The sequence below is a fragment of the Salvelinus fontinalis genome, chromosome 1 (genome assembly GCF_029448725.1).
Source record: "Salvelinus fontinalis isolate EN_2023a chromosome 1, ASM2944872v1, whole genome shotgun sequence".
Classification (NCBI taxonomy): Eukaryota; Metazoa; Chordata; class Actinopteri; order Salmoniformes; family Salmonidae; genus Salvelinus; species Salvelinus fontinalis.
In genome coordinates, this window is record NC_074665.1 from 33295742 (window position 1) to 33317698 (window position 21957).

The following is a 21957-nucleotide window of genomic DNA, read 5'->3' on the forward strand; positions in this document are numbered from 1 at the left end:
ATGATTTTGGAATGAAATGTTTGACAAGCAGGTGTCCACATATTTTTGGTCATGTAGTGTATGTAAAGTCTCTCAGTCAATTTTTGAATTTCAATCACAGATTAAACTACAGTACAACGACTAGGGAGCGTTTTGAAGTAACAGATCAGACATTTAATCTCTTTAAGCACGTTCAAGTTTAAAACAGCTACAGAGTTCAATGGCTGTGATGGGAGAACTGAGAAGGGATCAACAACATTGTAGTGACTCTACAAATTATGAACGAAATGACGACAGAGTGAAAAGAAGAATACAAATACACAATGTGCAACAAGTCACTAAAGTAATACTGAAAAAAATACAGCAAAGGAATACAGGATAAAAACTAGAGGAAAACCTGCTTCAGTCTGCTTTACACCAATACTGGGAGAGGAATTCACAAGGCCAAACAACACAAGGCCAAATCTACGCTGGATGTTGCTTACCAAGAAGACAGTGAATATTAAATATACTTGAAAATATATGGCAAGAATTGCTGTCTAGCCATGATCTTGACAGAGCTTGAAGAATTTTTGAAAAGAGTAATGGGCTCATCTGAGGGCAATCGTGGGTTGGGGTGTACAACTCAATATTAGGAAGGTGTTCCAAATATTTTGTGCACTGTCTACATTATATGTATATGTGTTTATGTTCCGGTCTCTGACATTGCTCATTTTGATATTTCTTAATATCTTTACGTTTTATGGATTTTGTGTGTATTGTTGTGGTGCTGTTTGTTCATCTGCACCAGCCCGCAATTGCTAATAACCCATTTGCAACCTTCCGCCTTAATGTGATAGTGAGAATCTGAGGCCCGCACCCGACCCTAACCTGCTAGTATAGAACATGCGCTGTAGGCTACAGTCAAAGACGGCTGAATGATTTTCTTTTCTTCTTTTTTTGTTGAGTCATGTAGATGTAGCTTAGGTTTCTGCTTATAATTTCCGCGATTTTGGTATGCTGTTTCTAAGTCAACTCCGCTGTAATTAGATGCATGCCGTTTCTCTTCTGTCATTGTATGTTGCGCGAGAAGACTAAATAAACTCTTGCTCACCAGAATGTCATAAATCAATTGAATGGATGCTTTAATCTAGTTGACAAAAGTAACGTTCTGTCATTTCTACTTCTTTTGCAGAGAAAATATGTTTAGGGTCCCGGGGAGAAAATGCAACAACAACAAAAAAAGTTTAAATATTTTCTGTACATAATTTCTGTACATAATTTCCAAATTTGACCGGTTGTAAGGAAATTGAAAGCTGTGAAAATGGCCCAATATATGTTTCTGTTAAGATTTCAGTTCGGCTTGGATGCATATTTTATGTGGTTGAAAAATACTATCAGCTTTATGATGCTGATTTAAAAACAGGGCCTTTGCAGATGGTATCTAATTGCATTCACATTCTCTCAAGACGCTGAAAGAAAGAAATCATGTTTTTTTCCCCCACTCTTGTTCGTGTGTGAAATATGTGCATACATTTGGTGTATCATTTTACTGAAAGATATGCTTAATTCAAACAGGAGTAAATATGAAGGATATAGAGATTAAGATTTCAGATTTCAGTTTCCATTTAACCATCTGAACAGTAAGCTACTGTTCCCTGGATATGCCATAAGTCTATTTGAAGTCACTGTCTTGTGACTGTAAAATTTGTGTAGTGCTTCACAATCATCACACACTGCTATCATCCTCTTTTACAACTTCACCAAATCTTTCCCAAACAATACTTCTCCTTTCTCTTTATTTGTAACTCTCCATTTTGCAGGTTTTCTTTTATTGAAATCAACTTAATAGCACAGACACATTGTCCTTTTTGCCTCTGAATCGCAGTTAACTTTTTCTGCCCATTCCCAAAAGCATTTGGCAATTGCCGTCTAGTCTATTTGCCGCACGTATGCTTTGGCTTGGCCTACGTACTAATGCCAGATAGCCTAAAATAATGAAAGAAAAACCTCAATGTAGCCTATAGCTATAAATTGCACAACAATGGTAAATTCATCCACACAACATTTTATGACCCGAAATTCATCCGCCCCGCGGATATAACCACAGGAACTGCAGGTTGAGTCAACCCACACATCACCAGTGTATTGTTTTATTATTTTCTGCTAGTTATTACTGCACTGTTAGAGCAAGAAACACAAGCATTTTGCTGCACCTGCAATAACATCTACAAATGGATATACGTGACCAATAAACTTGGACAAGATTTTTTTCCCTACGGTGTTTGCACTCCTGACGATCGCTTGTGTACATTTCTACTTAAAGCTATAATTTTCTCTGAATGGTTTATTCTAGGCGGTTACACACTGCTCCTTGCAGGCTTTTTATTCACTGTCACTACATCAACTTGCAGTTATTGACATAAACCGTTATGAGATGCTAAATGTATTGCTTGTTGAATGTGTTATAAATGGGTTATGTTGGCTCTGAAAGGTGTTTCCCAGGTGGCTCCCTAGATATTGTCATACTAACTGTCAGACTTCTTTACATCCCCTAACCTTAATAGTCGGAGGATTAGGTCCAGTTTACCTTCAATAAGAATATAAGGGCTAGTGCAACTGGAATCATCAGGCCATTGTTATCAATGGTCTCACTTAGTCCAGCTGTGGTCACTGTTGATTCAACTCCAGTTACATGTAATAATTCACACCGTGTTGGAAGTCGGAACAACCCAGTTATCATCCATCCACCGACGTGTTTCTTCATAAGAGGTAGCTAGCCGGTCGGTGGTGCAGAACTTGCTAAAGCTCATAATCACACAGCAGAATGTTTTCATTGGAAGCCAGTCGGCTAAAAGCTGCAGATAGGATCTCTGCTCCTGTGGTATTGTGGAGCTCCCCACTCATCGAGCGCCAACCAGCAGTGGTGTGGCCACACCTTGCACTGCCATTAGAACATAAACAACCACCTTTTTGTTACAGTTATATACAACTCGCCCACCAATGCTTTGGCAGAGAATAGACAAAGGTTATCTTGAGTGTGGTGTGGGTGGCACTTGATTTCTCTTTGTCTTATTTGAATAGGTAGTTTATAGGCCAAGCACATACAGTGCATTCAGAAAGTATTCAGACCCCTTGACTTTTTCCACATTTTGTTACGTTACAGCCTCATTCTAAAATGAATACCATTGTTTTTTTCCCCTCATCAATCTACACACAACACCCATAATGGCAAAGAAAAAACCGTGTTTTTAGAAAATGTTGCAAATCTATTAAATAAAAAAAGGATAACACGTTTACATAAGTATTCAGACCCTTTACTCATTACTTTGTTGAATCACCTTTGGCAGCAATTAGAGCCTCGAGTCTTCTTGGGTATGACACTACAAGCTTGGCCCACCTGTATTTGGGGAGTTTCTCCCATTCTTCTCTGCAGATCCTCTCAAGCTCTTGTCAGGTTGGATAGAGAACATTGCTGCACAGCTATTTTCAGGTCTCTCCAGAGATGTTCGATCGGGCTAAAGTCCGGGCTCTGGTTGGGCCACTCAAGGACATTCAGACTTGTCCCGAAGCCACTCCTGTGTTGTTTTGGCTGTATGCTTAGGGTTGTTGTCCTGTTGGAAGGTGAACCTTCGTCCCAGTCTGAGGTCCTGAGTGCTCTGGATCAGGTTTTCATCAAGGATCTCTCTGTACATTGCTCCATTCATCTTTGCCTCGATACTGACTAGTCTCCCAGTCCCTGCCGCTGAAAACCATCCCCACAGCATGATGCTGCCACCACCATGCTTCACCGTAGGGATGGTGCCAGGTTTCATCCTGACGTGACCATCAGGTTCTTGGTCACCTCCCTGACCAATGCCCCCCCCCCCCCCCCCCCAAATTGCTTAGTTTGGCCGGGCGGCCAGCTCTAGGAAGAGTCTTGGTGGTTCCAAACTTCTCCCGTTTTAAGAATGATGGAGGCCGCTGTGTTCTACCCTTCGCCAGATCTGTGCCTTGACACAAACCTGTCTCGGAGCTTTACTGACAATTCCTTCCACCTCATGGCTTGGTTCAAGCTCTGACATGCACTGTCAACTGTGGGACCTTATGGACAGGTGTGTACCTTTCCAAATCATGTCCAATCAATTGAATTTACCACAGGTGAACTCCAATCAGGTTGTAGAAACATCTCAAGGATGATCAATGGAAACAGGATGCACCTGAGCTCAATTTCGATTCGCATAGCAAAGGCTCTGAATATTTATGTAAATAAGGTATGTGGGGTTTTTTTTGTTAACATTTCTAAAAACTGTTTTTTGCTTTGTCATTATATGGTATTGTGTGTAGATTGAGGAATTGTTGTCTGAATACTATAAGTTATTTCTGTTTTTATTTGTAATGAATTTGCAAACATTTCTAAAAACCTGTTTTTGCTTTCATTATGGGGTATTTCTAATAATCAATTTTAGAATACGGCTGTAAAGTAACAATGTGGAAAGTCAAGGGGTCTGAATACTTTCCGAATGCACTGTACATGTATAAATCACATGGAGCATATTATATTGGTACTTACACAGATCATACACAAAATCCTTCTAGTTTCCTGCTAATCAGGTAACATAATTTAACATTGGTAGTTGGCACAACACACTAGATAACCCGGTAAGTTTTTCCACTGTTTTCTTTAGGAGCTGCAATCCGGTTAAGTAGTACACTATGCCTGCGTCATTTCATCGGATTAAAGCCCAGCAAGAGAGAGTCTCTATTTCATGGCCTGCCTAAAAAGGCTTTCACATGCTACCAGACACCCTTCACTAACACACACACACACATCCCCATCTATCATCAGTACCACCCTCTTCACTGTCAGGTGACCTTTTCACCCCCTTGATCCTTTGTAGTGTTTGTGTCCCGCTGTGAGTACCATCAGGATTAGAGGCCTTGTGGTGAAAGGGCTTTGATCACCTCATTCTTCTTCTCTCCAAACCCACAGGCTACAGACTGGGGTAAAAACACAGTCTTCCACTGTACGGACCCAACTGTTTCATTTAGCCTCTTCCTTGTTCCCTGTATATTAAAGCTGCACACTGGGATTCTGAAAACAGAACACCAGCCCCTCATCTTGTTTTAGACTGATAATCCATGACATCCAAGTGATCGCTTTAACTATATTTTGACGCTATACACTGGGTACACATCTATAATTTAAATGACTATCGAACAGCTTCCTAAAGCTTAGATTGTAGCTTTAATTGGGAGCGAGAACAAGGGAAAAGAGGCAAAGCTGCATATCTTATCTCTCCTTCAAGTTGTTTAGTGAGGAGCTTGTCTGGGAGGTTGAGTGTTGTTGGCTTCCAGCGCCTTCTGGGTTGAGATGTGGCTAGTGATCCAGGAAATGGGTGGTGTAAGTCAGGCAACCACCCCAACCCCTCCCCTCCCTGCACTGCATCATGCCTGACTCCTGTTGGAGAAATGTTGCATGGGCGTGCTTTATCGAAGTAGTTAACATTTCAACATATAGTATTGTCGTTTTTATTAATAAGACTGAACTGAAGGACCCCTATTCAAACCCTCCTCAATATTTCTCTCTCTCCACCTGTCTCTTTATCGCCATCTCTCCATGATGTTTCTTTCAGATTCACAAGGCATGACAAAATTACAAAGCAAAAAAACATTTTTTACCTGAGCGCTGTTGCGACCTAGGCTGACGCTTTATTGCTGCAGCTGCAGGAGTGGGCTGTGTGTGAGAGATGGGAGCGAGTAGACAGAGGGAGATAACGAGACAAAGAAACGTTAGTCAATCCAATTCGGCTACAGCCAAGACTAGCTAACTTGTAGCAGCCACAATGTTATTTATCATCCCATATAATAGTACCTGTCTTGACTGAAGTAGCCTAGAGAAGCTAGCTAGCCAACTATATCTAGCTAGGCTAATTGAAGCTATATGCAGCGCAGCCTCCCCAACTCCATTCAGATAAAACAACTACATGTTTGTTGCTCGTTTTAGCCTATGCCTACTCCTTCTCATTTTGCAAACCTTTTAATTCTGTAATTGTATTACATCTTGCATTGGGTTAGTGAACGCTCACTCCACTTGCTACACATTGAGCCTCTTTTCCACTTTGATTGGCCAACATAAACAACAAGCTACACTCGTGAAGGCTAATATTACTGGTCAACTGCTGGTCTTTTTATGGGGCACACCTCATAAAAACTACATTGAAAAGTTTGTTTTATTAAATTAATAATTATAAATATTCTTGTACATTATCCTTGTAGTATGTAACAATGTCACATGGATATTTTAATTACATTTAGAAAAAGCCTTTTCAGTGTTAGGCTTATAGTTTTTTGGCCTCGCAAAAATGAATAGCCTACTCACACAAGTATTTGAATACTAACCTCTGTTCGGATGTTTGAATAACCGTGCACATCCCTATTCTCTAGGTACGCCATAATGTGTGGCATCATGACAGAGTATGAGACTGTGCAGAACAGGATAAAGAATGGCTACATCTTCAAAGTAAGTGATTTTCTGACACCATCTACACACAAAGCTATATTTTCATGTGGGCACCGATTCAAGTGTTTGTTTTGTGTACTTGAACCATGTCAGACCTTACCTACTGTGCCTTCAGAAAGTATTCACAACCCTTGACTTTTTCCACATGCTCTTGTGTTACAGCCTGAATTTAAAATGGATTACATTAAGATTTTTTTGTCACTGGCCTACACACGATACCCCATAATGTCAGAGTGGAATTATGTTTTGTTGACATTTTTACTAATTCATTAAAAACTAAAAGCTGAAATGTCTTGAGTTGATAAGAATTCAAACCCCTTGTTATGGCAAGCCTAAATAAGCTTTAGGGGTAAAAAGGTGCTTAACAAGCCACATAAATTGCATGATTTTTGAATGACTACCTCGTCTCTGTACCCCACACATACAATTATCTGTAAGGTCCCTCAGTCGAGCACTGAATTTCAAACACAGATTCAAGCACAAAGACCAGGGTGGTTTTCCAGTGCCTCGCAAAGAAGGGCACCTATTGGTAGATAATAAATACATTTTTTTTTTAAAGTAGACATTTGAATATCCCATTGAGCGTGGTAAAGTTATTAATTACACTGGATGGTGTATCAATACACCCAGTCACTACAAACGTACAGGTGTCCTTCCAAAGTCATTTGCCGGAGAGGAACCGCTCAGGGATTTCGCCATGAGGCCCAATGGTGACTTTAATAGATTTAGAGCTAATGGCTGTGATAGGAAAAAACTGAAGATGGAGAAACATTGTAGTTATTCAACAATACTAACCTAAATAACAGACTAAAAGAAGGAAGCCTGTACCAAATAAACATATTCCAAAACATGCATCCTGTGTGCAGTAAGGTACTAAAGTAAATGCAAAAAATTGGCAAAAAAAATCACTTTAGGGCCTGAATACAAAGTGTTATGTTTGGGGCAAACACAGCACATCTCTGAGTACTACTCTTCATATTTTCAAGCATAGTGGTGGCTGCATCATGTTATGGGTATGCTTGTCATTGGCAAGGACTAGGGAGTTTTTGGGGGGAGGGTATAAAAAGAAACGTAATAGAGCTAAGGACAGGCAAAATCCTAGAGGAAACCTGGTTCAGTCTGCTTTCCAACAAACACTGGGAGACAAATTCACCTTTCAGCATGACAATAACCTAAACCTCAAGGCCAAATATACACCGAAGTTGCTTACCAAGACTACATTGAGTGGCCTAGTTACAGTTTTGACTTAAATCTATGGCAAGACTTGAAAATGGCTGTCTAGCAATGATCAACAACTAACTTGACAGAATCAGTCAGAACATTTTATATTTTTTTCTGTTGGGGGGGGGGGGGTCTTGGATGGTTGAGGGGCAGCTCTTGGGGAACTGTGGGGGGGGGGGGGGGTCTTGGAGGGCTGGTGGGAGATCTGTCGTAGTGCCCTTGAGCAGGGAGTTGACACTGGTTGCTTCTGTGTGTCGCTTTGGATGGGAGGCTGTTAGATGACTAATGTAATGTACTTGCAGCTTCACTGCAAGTATATTGTATGTTTTAATTATTACAAATTTAAATAAAATAACTTGACAGAGCTTGAAGAATTGTAATATTGTACAATCCAGGTGTGCAAAGCTCTTAGAGACTTACCCAGAAAGACTCAAAGCTGTAATCGCTGCCTAAGTTGATTCTAATATGTATTGACTCAGGGGTGTGAATGCGTATGTAAATGAGATATTTCTGTATTTCATTTGCAAGAAATGTGCAAAAATTTCTAAAAACACGTTTTCACCTTGTCATAATGGGGTATTGTATGTAAATGGGTGAACAAATATTAATATTGAATCCATGTTGAATTCAGGCTGTAACACAACAAGATGTGGTGTAAGTCAATGGGTATGAATACTTTCTGAAGGCATTGTACATTAGTAGGTGATAGCAGGCACACCAGAATGATTGGTGGAATTAATCATAATAAGAGAGAGTAACTGAGGTCAGGGCTTATACTTTTCCAGAACCTCCCCTATAGTCTGTCTCTATCAGTGTTGAGTCCTATCTGCGTCTAGACGGGTCCTCCCATCACCACAAGTTGACAGCCAGAATCACCCTCTGTGTTATTTAGGTCAGGTGTTGTTCAAATGGAACGTAAAAAGTGTTCCTATACACACAGTTGTGGACAGCGCCTCTATACACTGACTGCTATACATGTCCTTAGCCTTATTGGCAGGAAACTCCCCTCACTAACACTCAGATGTAAGGGTTGCATGACGGCAGAGACTGGGACAACCGCACGCAGCATTTATCTTACCTGTCAGTTGCTTCACAAACTCTGTTTACCTGCAAAGTCCTGAACGGTGGGAGAGGGGGGCGGACATGAAGAACATGAAATGTATGGAGAGGGGGAGTGAGTGAGAGAGAGAGTGGGAGGAGAGTTGGAGGGAGAGGGGAGAGAGAGCGAAAGAGACTGATTTTGCGATAGAGTGGAAATGGAACAGGGGGAAGGGAAAAGGAGAAGGTTGCATGACAAATCGGAGCTTTTTATACATTCATGTAAGTGTTGGGTACGTGGAGAAGGACCGATCAGGTCGTAGGAGAATGTCTGGTCTAATGAATGAATGCTGTCTGTACTCTTCTGTTTCCTCCCTCCCTTCCTCACAGGATCATTTGGATAAGGCGATTGAGCTGAAACCACAGGATCCTATGTCTTACTACCTGCTCGGCCGCTGGTGCTATGCTGTATGTGACACACACACACACACACACACACCCTCCCATGTGTAGCTAGCTGCAGTCAAGATGAGTGGCTATTTCTCAGAAGAAGGGGGGGGTCAGACTAATGTTTTGTGAAATTGAATTTAAAGGGCTCTCTGCTCTGTGTTCATGTTAGACATTAATCCACTGTTTACATTCAGGCCACTGTCCCCACTGTGACGTCAAGGAAGTGCTACATCTGCAATTACACGTTTCTAAGATGAATGGGGTGAGGAAGGAACAGTGAATGCATTTGACCCAGAAGGTCTCTCCCGTTAGGACCATTATCTGTTTGCTGTAATCGCGTTTTCGTGGTAAAGGAGGTGTGTGTGTTGTGCCAAGATGTGTGTCGTGTAACTAGGGCAGCGTTTCCCAAACTCGGTCCTAACACTCTACAGCTGATTCAAATGATCAAAGTTTGATGATTATTTGAATCAGCTGTGTAGTGCTAGGGCAACAACCAAAATGTGCACCTCTTGTGGTCCCAAGAACCAGGTTTAAGAAACCCTGAGATAGGGATGTAACGATTCACTTCGGTCCCAATAAAATGTTTAAGATACGACTGCATCGGTCAGCAGACTCCAAACCGATCCAAATGTAGCATGCATCGGTCAGAAAATCCATTAAACCTGTTAAGGCTGGAAGGTTCAACTGAGATAGGAACAATAGCACACCTGAACTTGGTTAAAATAATTGTTTAATTCAAAAGTTAATCAATGGCAAATGCAATTTCCGTATATACGGGTTCAATGTTTCATCACGCAGGATAAGACAGAGAACTGATTTGTTCCTGACAAAGATATTATATTATACTCATGACAGAGATAGTTCCCGCTTCCGAGCCGGCCTGTCAGAGTAGAGACTGGGCGTGGTTTAGACTCACCCAGCCTATCGTTGGTGTTGGCGCTTAAGCTGGTCCCAGCCCCTTTGCGCTCTCTGGTGTCCCGTCGCTGTTGCTGTGTAGATTACGCTCCCTCACCCCAGAAACTGAGGTCAGACAGCCCTGCAACATTGTCTGAGCTATTTTGCACCTGTATACAAAGCCCACTGTTCTCGCTCAAGGCTAACCACAGCATCCCAGCACACTTATCTGAGGCTAACTGTTACTTCCAGCACACACACACAGACACCCAGGCTCCCAGGCCAACAGTTGCTAATATTCAATCACATGTGTTATAGTATTGGGTTATAGTGCATAACTCAGAACCTCACAGATGTTCTTCGTGTGTATAGTTTATCTGTTATTGTCTATTGTACACCACAGTCAGCAGTCTCCTGATTCACCCCCCTCCCTCTACACCCCTCCTGTGCCTCTCTAAGATTAGCACAGTTTCGGTCACACAGAACAGAGCCCTTCTTGCCACACACACACACACACACACATTATTGTTCATATCTTAGGCCTTATACATTGTTGCATACACACACATATTTCAGGCTGTGGCCTCATGGTTAGGCTATGAGAACTGTTACTCCTGAGAACAAAGACAAATGTCAGGCCTACATGAGTCAGTAGCTTAAACTTTAATTAATGCAAAATCCTTCTAGTTTATAGTTATTTTAGCACGCTAAGCTTTGCAAAACCCCACAAACCTTATGAATTGCCGGTACAGTAAAATGTTTTGCTCATATTACTTTCTTCTGAAAAAAACATTGTCAGAGTTACAGTTTTCATTTAAATCTACTTGAAAATCTATGGCAAGACCTGAAAATGATTGTCTAGAAATGATCAACAACCAATGTGACAGAGCTTTTTTATTTATTTATTTTTATTTAACCAGGTAGGCAAGTTGAGAACTAGTTCTCATTTACAATTGCGACCTGGCCAAGATAAAGTAAAGCAGTTCGACACATACAACAACACAGAGTTACACATGGAATAAAACAAACATACAGTCAATAATACAGTAGAAAAATAAGTCTATATACAATGTGAGCAAATGAGGTGAGGTAAAGGCAAAAAAAGGCCATGGTGGCGAAGTAAATACACTGCTCAAAAAAATAAAGGGAGCACTTAAACAACACAATGTAACTCCAAGTCAATCACACTTCTGTGAAATCAAACTGTCCACTTAGGAAGCAACACTGATTGACCAAAAATTTCACATGCTGTTGTGCAAATGGAATAGACAAAAGGTGGAAATTATAGGCAATTAGCAAGACACCCCCAATAAAGGAGTGGTTCTGCAGGTGGTGCTTCCTGGCTGATGTTTTGGTCACTTTTGAATGCAGGCGGTGCTTTCACTCTAGTGGTAGCATGAGACAGAGTCTACAACCCACACAAGTGGCTCAGGTAGTGCAGCTCATCCAGGATGGCACATCAATGCGAGCTGTGGCAAGAAGGTTTGCTGTGTCTGTCAGCGTAGTATCCAGAGCATGGAGGCGCTACCAGGAGACAGGCCAGTACATCAGGAGACGTGGAGGAGGCCGTAGGAGGGCAACAACCCAGCAGCAGGACCGCTACCTCCGCCTTTGTGCAAGGAGGAGCACTGCCAGAGCCCTGCAAAATGACCTCCAGCAGGCCATAAATGTGCATGTGTCTGCTCAAACGGTCAGAAACAGACTCCATGAGGGTGGTGTGAGGGCCCGACGTCCACAGGTGGGGGTTGTGCTTACAGCCCAACACCGTACAGGACGTTTGGCATTTGCCAGAGAACACCAAGATTGGCAAATTCGCCACTGGGATATGTGGGACGCTAGCGTAATTTAAATAAATTCCCATAAAAATTAAACTTTCATGAAGTCACACATGCAATACACCAAATTAAAGCTACACTTGTTGTGAATCCAGGCAACGTGTCAGATTTCAAAAAGGCTTTACGACGAAAGCACACCCAACGATTATGTTAGGTCAGTACATAGCCACAAAAAACACAGCCATTTTTCCAGCCAAAGAGAGGAGTCACAAAAAGCATAAATATAGATAAAATGAATCACTAACCTTTGATGATCGTCAACAGATGACACTCATAGGACTTCATGTTACACAATACATGTATATTTAGTTCGATAAAGTTCATATTTATATCCAAAAATCTCAGTTTACAGTGGCGCGTTACGTTCAGTAATGTTTTGCTTCCAAAACATCCGGTGATTTTGCAGAGAGCCACATGAATTTACAGAAATACTCATTATAAATGTTGATGAAAATACATGTGTTATGCATGGAACTTTAGATAAACTTCTCCTTAATGCAACTGCTGTGTCAGATTTCAAAAAAGCTTTACCGAAAAAGCACACCATGCAATAATCTGAGTACAGCGCTCAGAGCCCAAACAAGCCAAAGAGATATCCGCCATGTTGTGGAGTCAACGAAGTCAGAAATAGCATTATAAATATTCACTTACCTTTGATGATCTTCATCAGAATGCACTCCCAGGCATCCCAGTTCCAAAATAAATGTTTGATTTGTTCGATAAAGTCCATCATTTATGTCCAAACACCTCCTTTTGTTCGCGCGTTTAGTACACAATCCAAACTGACGACGCGCTGGCAGGTCCAGGCGAAAGTTCAGACGAAAAGTCATATTACAGTTCGTAGAAACATGTCAAACTAAGTATAGAATCAATCTTTAGGATGTTTTTATCATAAATCTTCAATAATGTTCCAACCGGAGAATTCATGTCTTCAGAAATGCAATGGAACGCAAGCTACCTCTCATGTGAATGCGCATGACCAGCTCGTGGCACTCTGCCAGACCTCTGACTCAATCCCCTCTCATTCCCCCCTCCTTTATAGTAGAAGCATCAAACAAGGTTCTAAAGACTGTTGACATCTAGTGGAAGCCTTAGGAAGTGCAATATGACCCCATTTCCACTGTATCTTGGATAGGCAAAGAGCTGAAACACTACAAACCTCAGATTTCCCACTTCCTGGTTGGATTTTTTTCTCTGGTTTTTGCCTGCCAAATGAGTTCTGTTTTACTCACAGACATCATTCAAACAGTTTTAGAAACTTCAGAGTGTTTTCTATCCAAATCTACTAATTATATGCATATTCTAGCTTTTAGGACAGAGTAGCAGGCAGTATACTCTGGGCACCAATTTATCCAAGCTACTCAATACTGCCCCCCTGTCCCAAAGAAGTTAACACAGTGTCCAAAGAAGGGACAGAAGTATACAGAATGGTGTCGTCTGCGTAGAGGTGGATCAGAGACTCACCAGCAGCAAGAGCGACATAATTGATGTATACAGAGAAAAGAGTCGGCCCAAGAATTGAACCCTGTAGCACCCCATAGAGATTGCCAGAGGCCCGGACAACAGGCCCTCCGATTTGACACACTGAACTCTGTCGGAGAAGTAGTTGATGAACCAGGTGAGGCAATCATTTGAGAAACCAAGGCTATCGAGTCTGCCGATGAGGATGTGCTGATTGACAGAGTCGAAAGCCTTGGCCAGGTCAATGAATGCGGCTGCACAGTATTGTTTCTTATCGATGGTGGTTAAGATATCGTTTAGGACCTTGAGCGTGGCTGAGGTGCACCCATGACCAGCTCTGAAACCAGATTGCATAGCGGAGAAGGTGCGGTGGGATTCAAAATGGTCGGTAATCTGTTTGTTGACTTTGCTTTCGAAGACCTTATAAAGGCAGGGTAGGATAGATACAGGTCTGTAGCAGTTTGGGTCTAGAGTGTCCCCCCCCTTTGAATAAGGGGATGACCGCAGCTGCTTTCCAATCTTTGGGAATCTCAGACGACACGAAAGAGAGGTTGAACAGGCTAGTAATAGGGGTTGCAACAATTTCGGCAGATCATTTTAGAAAGAAAGCTTTCCAGATTGTCTAGCCCGGCTGATTTGTAGGGTCCAGATTTTGCAGCTCTTTCAGAACATCAGCTGACTGGATTTGGGTGAAGGAGAAATGGGGAAGGCTTGGGCGAGTTGCTGTGGGGGGCACAGTGCTGTTGACCGGGGTAGGGGTAGCCAGGTGGAAAGCATGGCCAGCCGTAGAAAAATGCTTTTTGAAATTCTCAATTATAGTGCATTTATCGGTGGTGACAGAGTTTCCTATCCTCAGTGCAGTGGGCAGCTGGGAGGAGGTGTTCTTATTCTCCATGGACTTTACAGTGTCCCAGAACTTTTTTGAGTTTGTGTTGCAGGAAGCAAATTTCTGCTTGAAAAAGCTAGCCTTGGCTTTTCTAACTGCCTGTGTATATTGGTTTCTAGCTTCCCTGAAAAGTTGCATATCACGGGGGCTATTCGGTGCTAATGCAGAACGCCATAGGATGTTTTTGTGTTGGTTAAGGGCAGTCAGGTCTGGAGAGAACCAAGGGCTATCTATATCTGTTCCTGGCTCTACATTTCTTGAATGGGGCATGCTTATTTAAGATGGTGAGGAAGGCATTTAAAAAAAAATAAAAAAAAATAAAACAGGCATCCTCTACTGACAGGATGAGGTCAATATTCTTCCAGGATAGCCAGGCCAGGTTGATTAGAAAGGCCTGCTCGCTGAAGTGTTTCAGGGAGCGTTTGACAGTGATGAGTGGAGGTCGTTTGACCGCTGACCCATTACGGATGCAGGCAATGAGGCAGTGATCGCTGAGGTCTTGGTTGAAAACAGCAGAGGTGTATTTAGAGGGCAAGTTGGTTAGGATGATAACTATGAGGGTGCCCGTGTTTACGGCTTTGGGGTGGTACCTGGTAGGTTCATTGATCATTTGTGTGAGATTGAGGGCATCAAGCTTAGATTGTAGGATGGCTGGGGTGTTAAACATGTTCCAGTTTAGGTCACCTAACAGCACGAGCTATGAAGATAGATGGGGGGCAATCAGTTCACATATGGTGTCCAGAGCACAGCTGGGGCAGAGGGTGGTTTATAGCAGGCGGCAACGAATTTTGAAAATAATAATGGGAAAATGTTGCACAATCCATGCATGCAATACTCTTAGAGACCCAGAAAGACTCAGATGTTAATGTTGCCAAAAGTGCTTCTACAAAGTATTGACTCGTGTTGAATACTTATGTAAATATAGTATTTCTGTATTTTATTTTCAATACTTTTGCAAAAATTTCTAAAAACATTTTTTCGCTTTCTTGTTATGGGGTATTGTGTGTAAATGGGTGTGAATTCTTTTGTTGATTTAGTCCATTTTGAATTCAGGCTGACACAACAAAATGTGGAATAAGTCAAGGGGTATGAATACTTTCTGAAGGCACTGTACACATCATTTACACACACACACACACACACACACACACACACACACACACACACACAGAGACGTCAGCTCAGAGAGGCCCCTCTCATAAACTCCATCAGCAGCAGATTTTAATATAGAATTTAAAATGGATGTCTTTATGCGGCAAATGTTAGTGCATCGAATTGTAATGCATCAAATTAAATCGCATCGATTTGTTCTCTAAACAAACTGAATCACACTGAGTCATTTCAAAGTAAAACGTGTCGTTCCTGTATCGCAGGGGTGTCAAAGTCAAATGGACGGAGGGCCAAATAAAAAAATTAGCTACAAGCCGAGGGCCGGACTGTTCGAATGTTCATTGAAAATTTTTTAAATGACGCATATAGTCTAGTGAACCTAATTGAACCTACTGAAAACCTAACAAATATATTCCAATATGATCAGATAAATAAAGCAATATTTTCTTATGGCTCTGTCAGTAATCTTTAATTTTCAACAGACACAAAAGACAAATTTCCTTTATATAAAAATCCCCATAACATGAACATTAAATGAAAGAAACCGGTATTCAAGGCACCATCAGTAGCCTATATTTTCTATTTTAGCAAAAGTGGGCTAAATTTACTTCAAAGAAAAAAACAATAATAGCAATTTTCTATCATCCACTCAACTGAAATATTTTTAAAATATAATTGGATTGAAATATAATAAAATAAAGTGCAAAAATCTATTAATCAAAAACAACACTTTGTTTAAGGAGAAGTAACATGCAGTGAAAACAAATATTAAACTTTAACTTTTAAACTTGAACTGAGTAAAAACTCTAAATATGTGATTGCACAGTAATGTTCACTTGTTTGAGGTTGAGGGTGATACTTGGTGGTGTCCCATCTTTTCCACAAGTTCATCAATGTTCGGGGTAAGGCTCTGAGCTGAGGAAATCCTCAGAATTGAGTGGAGGTGTTCAGCAGTAAGTCGACTTCTGTGTGATGTTTTGTTCAGGTTCATCAAAGAAAACAGTTGTTCACACAGGTATGTGCTGCCAAACATAGACAACGTTTGAGCAGCCTGGATGCGCAGCTGGGGCATTGTGTCGGGGAGGAAACGGGCGAACTCCGCAGCACCCACTGCCGCATATTTTGCCCTCAGTGCATCATTGCATTGGAGGTCAATCAACTCCATTTGGAGGTTTGGTGGTGAGCTTTCCACGTCAACAGCAAATGGGTTACCGAGCAGTTCCAACCTGCTTTTTTGTGCTTCAAAGTCAGCAAATCGGCGTCGAAAGTCAGCGGCAAGCATACCTATTTTATCAGCCAACTGTGCGCTCGGGAACGCACTGGTAGAGAGCTTCTCTTTCATGGTCTGGCAGCTGGGAAAGTGGCTCAAATTTTCTTTCCGCATCTGCGTCTCCCACAGAGTCAGTTTGGTTTTAAATGCCTTCACTGTACTGTACATATCAGAGATGACATGATCCCGACCCTGCAGCTGCAAGTTCATTGCATTCAGATGACTCGTAATGTCACACAGAAAAGCCATTTCACACAGAAACATTTCGTCTCGGAGTTGTGTTGTGTCTTTCCCTTTGCTGTCCAAGAACAGACAAATCTCCTCACGAAGCTCGAAACATCTTTGAAGCACCTTTCCCTGGCTTAGCCATCGCACCTCTGTGTGATAAGGCAAATCACCATGCTCCGTTTCTAACTCCGTCAGAAATGCCTTGAACTGGCGGTGATTCAAACCTTTGGCTCTGATAAAGTTAACTGTGCGCGTGATGATGCTCATTACATGCTCCATTTTCAAGGCTTTACCGCACAACGCTTCCTGGTGTATGATACAATGATAAGCTGTCAGCTCACCTGTCGCGTTTTCCTCTTGCATCTTTTCCCGTATCTTCGCCACCAGTCCGCTCCTGTGTCCACACATCGCAGGTGCTCCGTCGGTTGTCAAACCCACGAGTTTTTCCCAAGGCAGCTCCATCTCATTTACACATCTTGACACCTCTTCATACAAATCATGCCCCGTAGTTGTGCCATGCATAGGACGTAAAGCCAAAAACTCCTCTGTCACGCTTAGGCTGGAGTCCACTCCGCGGATGAAAATTGACAACTGGGCAATGTCAGAAATGTCGGTGCTCTCATCCACAGCCAAGGAATATGCAATGAAATCTTTTCCCTTTTTCACAAGCTGCTCTTTTAGATTGATGGACAACTGGTCTACTCTCTCGGCAATGGTGTTTCTGCTCAGACTCACATTTAAAAAGAGTTGCCTTTTTTCTGGGCAAACTTCGTCACAAACTTTAATCATGCAGTTTTTGATGAAATCCCCCTCCGTAAATGGCCGGGCTGATTTAGCGATCTCTTCTGCCAAAATAAAACTGGCCTTGACAGCAGCCTGGCCTTGTGATTTGGCTTTTTTGAACAGAGCCTGTCGAGATTTGAGGCCTCGTTTTAATTCCTCTGCCTTTTGTAGCCTTTGTTCCATGTCCATATTCTTGTTTTTGTCCGCGTGTTTCGTTTCATAATGTCGTCTCAGATTATACTCTTTCAGTACCGCCACACTTTCTCCACACAGAAGACACACAGGTTTTCCAGCTACCTCCGTGAACATATACTCCGACTCCCACCTTGTTTGAAACCCCCGGTTCTCAGTGTCCACCTTCCGTTTTGCCATTTTTGATGGGTATCTGAAAGTTAATTTTACTGTGATGCTGACGACTGCTGTGCCAATAAATATTGAAATGAAGCAGCCTACTGCTCGGTGCGTCACCGTTGCATTGTGGGAAATGTAGTATTGGTGCGTGTAAAAGATCTGCGGGCTGCCGGCTTGCTGCGGTCTGCGGGCCGGTTCTAATAATAAATCAAGATCATCCCAGGGGCCGTAAAAAACCTTCTCGCGGGCCGGATGTGGCCCGCGGGCCTTGACTCTGACATATGTGCTGTATCGTATCGGAGCCCATGTATCGAATCGTCTTGAAAGGGAAAGATGCACATCCCTAATTCTCACTGTTTGTCATGATGGGTTGGTGTGTGTTAAGATTATAAACTGCTTTTATGGTAGATTATATTGTCTCCAAATCATGAGTGACAGGGCCTTGGCAGCAGTATTTTGGAAGATTCTTTGTATAGTGAAAAATGCACCTTTACTCCCCTGACATATCCCCTGATATCCCCCGCAAAACACCAGTCTCAACTTCAACAGTGAAGAGGCGACTCCAGGATGCTGGCCTTCTAGGCAGAGTTTCAAAGAAAAAGCCATATCTCAGACTGGCCAATAAAAATAAAAGATTAAGATGGGCAAAAAAAACACAGACACTGGACAGAGGAACTCTGCCTAGAAGGCCAGCAACCCGGAGTCGCCCCTTCACTGTTGACGTTGAGGCTGGTGTTTTGCGGGTACTATTTAATGAAGCTGCCAGTTGAGGACTTGTGAGGCGTCTGTTTCTCAAACTAGACACTAATGTACTTGTCCTCTTGCTCAGTTGTGCACCGGGGCCTCCCACTCCTCTTTTTATTCTCGTTAGAGCCAGTTTGTGCTGCTCTGTGAAGGGAGTAGTACACATCGTTGTACGAGATCTTCAGTTTCTTGGCAATTTCTCGCATGGAATAGCCTTCATTTCTCAGAACAAGAATAGACTGAGTTTCAGAAAAAAGTTATTTGTTTCTGGCCATATTGAGCCTGTAATCGAACCAACAAATGCTGATGCTCCAGATACTCACCTAGTCTAAAGAAGCCCTGTTTTTTTTACTTCTTTAATCAGCACAACAGTTTTCAGCTGTGCAAACATAATTGCAAAAGAGTTTTCTAATGATCAATTAGCCTTTTAAAATGATAAACTTGGATTAGCTAACACAACGTGCCGTTAGAACACAGGAGTGATGGTTGCTGATAATGGGCCTCTGTACGCCTATGCACGTAGATATACCATTAAAAATCAACTGTTTCCACCTACAACAGTCATTTACAACATTGACAATGTCTACACTGTATTTCTGATCAATTTGTTGTTATTTTAATGGACATGAAATGTACTTTTCATTCAAAAACAAGGTCATTTCGAAGTGACCCCAAACTTTTGAATGGTAGTGTACATAAGGTATTTCTGTTTTGGCTTTGTCATTATCAGGTATTGTGTGTAGATTGACGAGGGAAACAAGTAATTTAATCCTTTTAAAAATAAGGCTGTTACGTAATAAAATGTGTAAAAAGTCAAGGGGTCTGAATGCTTATCGAATGCATTGTAAATACTACTAGCACAGATTTAAATTCTACTTTACCCACCATGTTTAAATGCTACTTTACCCACCACGTTTAAATGCTAATCTGATTTGCCATGTTCTGAAACGGTTTTATACATTGGTTCTGTTCAGGTGGCTCAGCTGTCGTGGATTGAAAGGAAAGTTGCTGCTACATTGTTTGGAGAGCCTCCAAGTGCCACGGTCCAAGATGGTCTGAAGAACTTCCTCAAGGTATTGTTATTCTCCATGGATTGCAGTGTCGAGCACAAGTGTTTGACACAGTATGTATTGATTGCTCTTCCCTAAACCATTATCAAAAATAATCAGTCCGTAGATCCTACTAATGTCTGGATCAGCTGAGCGCAGTAGCAGCTGACTGGAGGCTACTGCACTGACTCGCAGCAGCTAGCTGCTTCTTTAAAACTCGTCCAGAATATCTTCTATTTGGTACAAATCATTCCCTAAGTTCTAGACCTCAGCTGAATCTGTTAATGAATGGTGTTGCTGTTGAACAAGTTGAGGAGACTAAATCGCTTGGCGTTACCTTAGATTGTAAACGGTCATGGTCAAAACATGTATCTGCTTTTTTGACACCACACTCCACAAAGCAAGTCCTGCAGGCTCTAGTTTGAGCTAATCCTGATTATTGTCCAGCCATAGGGTCAAGAGCTGCAAAGAAAGACCAAGTTAAGCTGCAGCTGGCCCAAAACAGAGTGGCACGTCTTGCTTTTCATTGTAATCAGAGGGATAACATTAATACTATGCATGCCAGTCTCTCTTGACTAGGAGTTGAGTAAAAACTTCTTCTTTTATAAGAAACGTTAATGTTTTGGAAATTCCAAATGGTTTGCATAGTCAACCTACACACAGCACTGACACACACACTTGCCGCACCAGACATGACACCAGGGGTCTTTTCATAGTCCCCAGGTCCAGAACAAATTCAAGGAAACGTACAGTATTATACAGAGCCATGAGTGCATGCAACTTCCTTCCCTCTTATGTAGCGCAACTGAACAGCAAACCTGGTTTCAAAAAACAAATAAAGCAACACCTCACGGCACTACGCCTCTCCCCCATGTGACCTACTTGTGGTGTGTATGTACTGACATGTATGTGTAACTGATAGATGCACGCACGCACGCACACTACATGTTCATGTTTTTAAATGTATGTAAATTGTACAATCTTTTGTCTGTAATGTATTTTTCATTATGTGTCGGACCCCAGTAAGATTAGCTGTCGCCGTTAGTATCGGCTTATGGGGATCCTAATAAATCAAATCACTCATTGTGATAAAATAATATTGCTAGAGTAGCTTGCTAGGTAGCTAGCTTATGGAGGAAGCATTTGGTTTTCAGCATTGAGTGTGTGCACTAGATTAAGTTTGTTGTCGTGCACATTATAAAATTCGAGAAATACTGCTCCTTCAAGCACCAAACTTCTTAACTAGATGTAAAATTGAGCGACTAAGAAAAAAAGTCAATTACTGATTTATTGTTTTAGCTTAACAACTCAGCAAAAAAAGAAACGTCCCTTTTTCAGGACCCTGTCTTTTCAAAGATAATTCGTAAAAATCCAAATAACTACACAAATCTTTGTTGTATCTTCAAGGGTTTAAACACTGTTTCCCATGCTCGTTCAATGAACCATAAACTATTCATGAACATGCACCTGTGGAATGGTCGTTAAGACACTAACAGCTTTACAGACGATAGGCAATTAAGGTCACACAGCTGATCGTCCTCGCAGTGGCAGACCACGTGGAACAACACCTGCACAGGATCAGTACATCTGAACATCACACCTGCGGGACAGATACAGGATGGCAACAACAACCCGAGTTACACCAGGAACGCACAATCCCTCCAACGGTGCTCAGACTGTCCACAATAGGCTGAGAGAGGCTGGACTGAGGGCTTGTAGGCCTGTTGTAAGGCAGGTCCTCACCAGACATCACCGGCAACAACGTTGTCTATGGGCACAAACCCACCGTCGCTGGACCAGACAGGACTGACAAAAAGTGCTCTTCACTGACGAGTCGCGGTTTTGTCTCACTAGGGGTGATGGTCAGATTCACGTTTATCGTCGAAGGAATGAGCATTACACCGAGGCCTGTACCCTGGAGCGGGATCGATTTGGAGGTAGAGGGTCCGTCCTGGTCTGGGGCGGTGTGTCACAGCATCATCAGACTGTGCCTGCAATGACAACAAGCTATCTCAACGCTGTGCGTTACAGGGGAGACATCCTCCTCCCTCATGTGGTACCCTTCCTGCAAGCTCATCCTGACATGACCCTCCAGCATGACAATGCCACCAGCCATACTGCTCGATCTGTGCGTGATTTCCTGCAAGACAGGAATGTCAGTGTTCTGCCATGGCCAG

General features: G+C 42.2%; 1 protein-coding gene across 2 annotated transcripts in view; it reads left to right on the forward strand.

Annotated features, from left to right (window-relative positions):
* The window catches only part of LOC129853303 (regulator of microtubule dynamics protein 2-like), a 58981-nt gene that overhangs the window by 33037 nt on the left and 3987 nt on the right, over positions 1 to 21957 (forward strand). For both annotated transcript variants that reach the window (XM_055919207.1, XM_055919198.1), the window contains exons 6-8: positions 6385 to 6460; positions 9110 to 9187; positions 19706 to 19804. In XM_055919207.1, coding sequence (XP_055775182.1) covers positions 6385 to 6460; positions 9110 to 9187; positions 19706 to 19804 — 253 coding nt within the window. The remainder of the gene's footprint in view (positions 1 to 6384; positions 6461 to 9109; positions 9188 to 19705; positions 19805 to 21957) is intronic.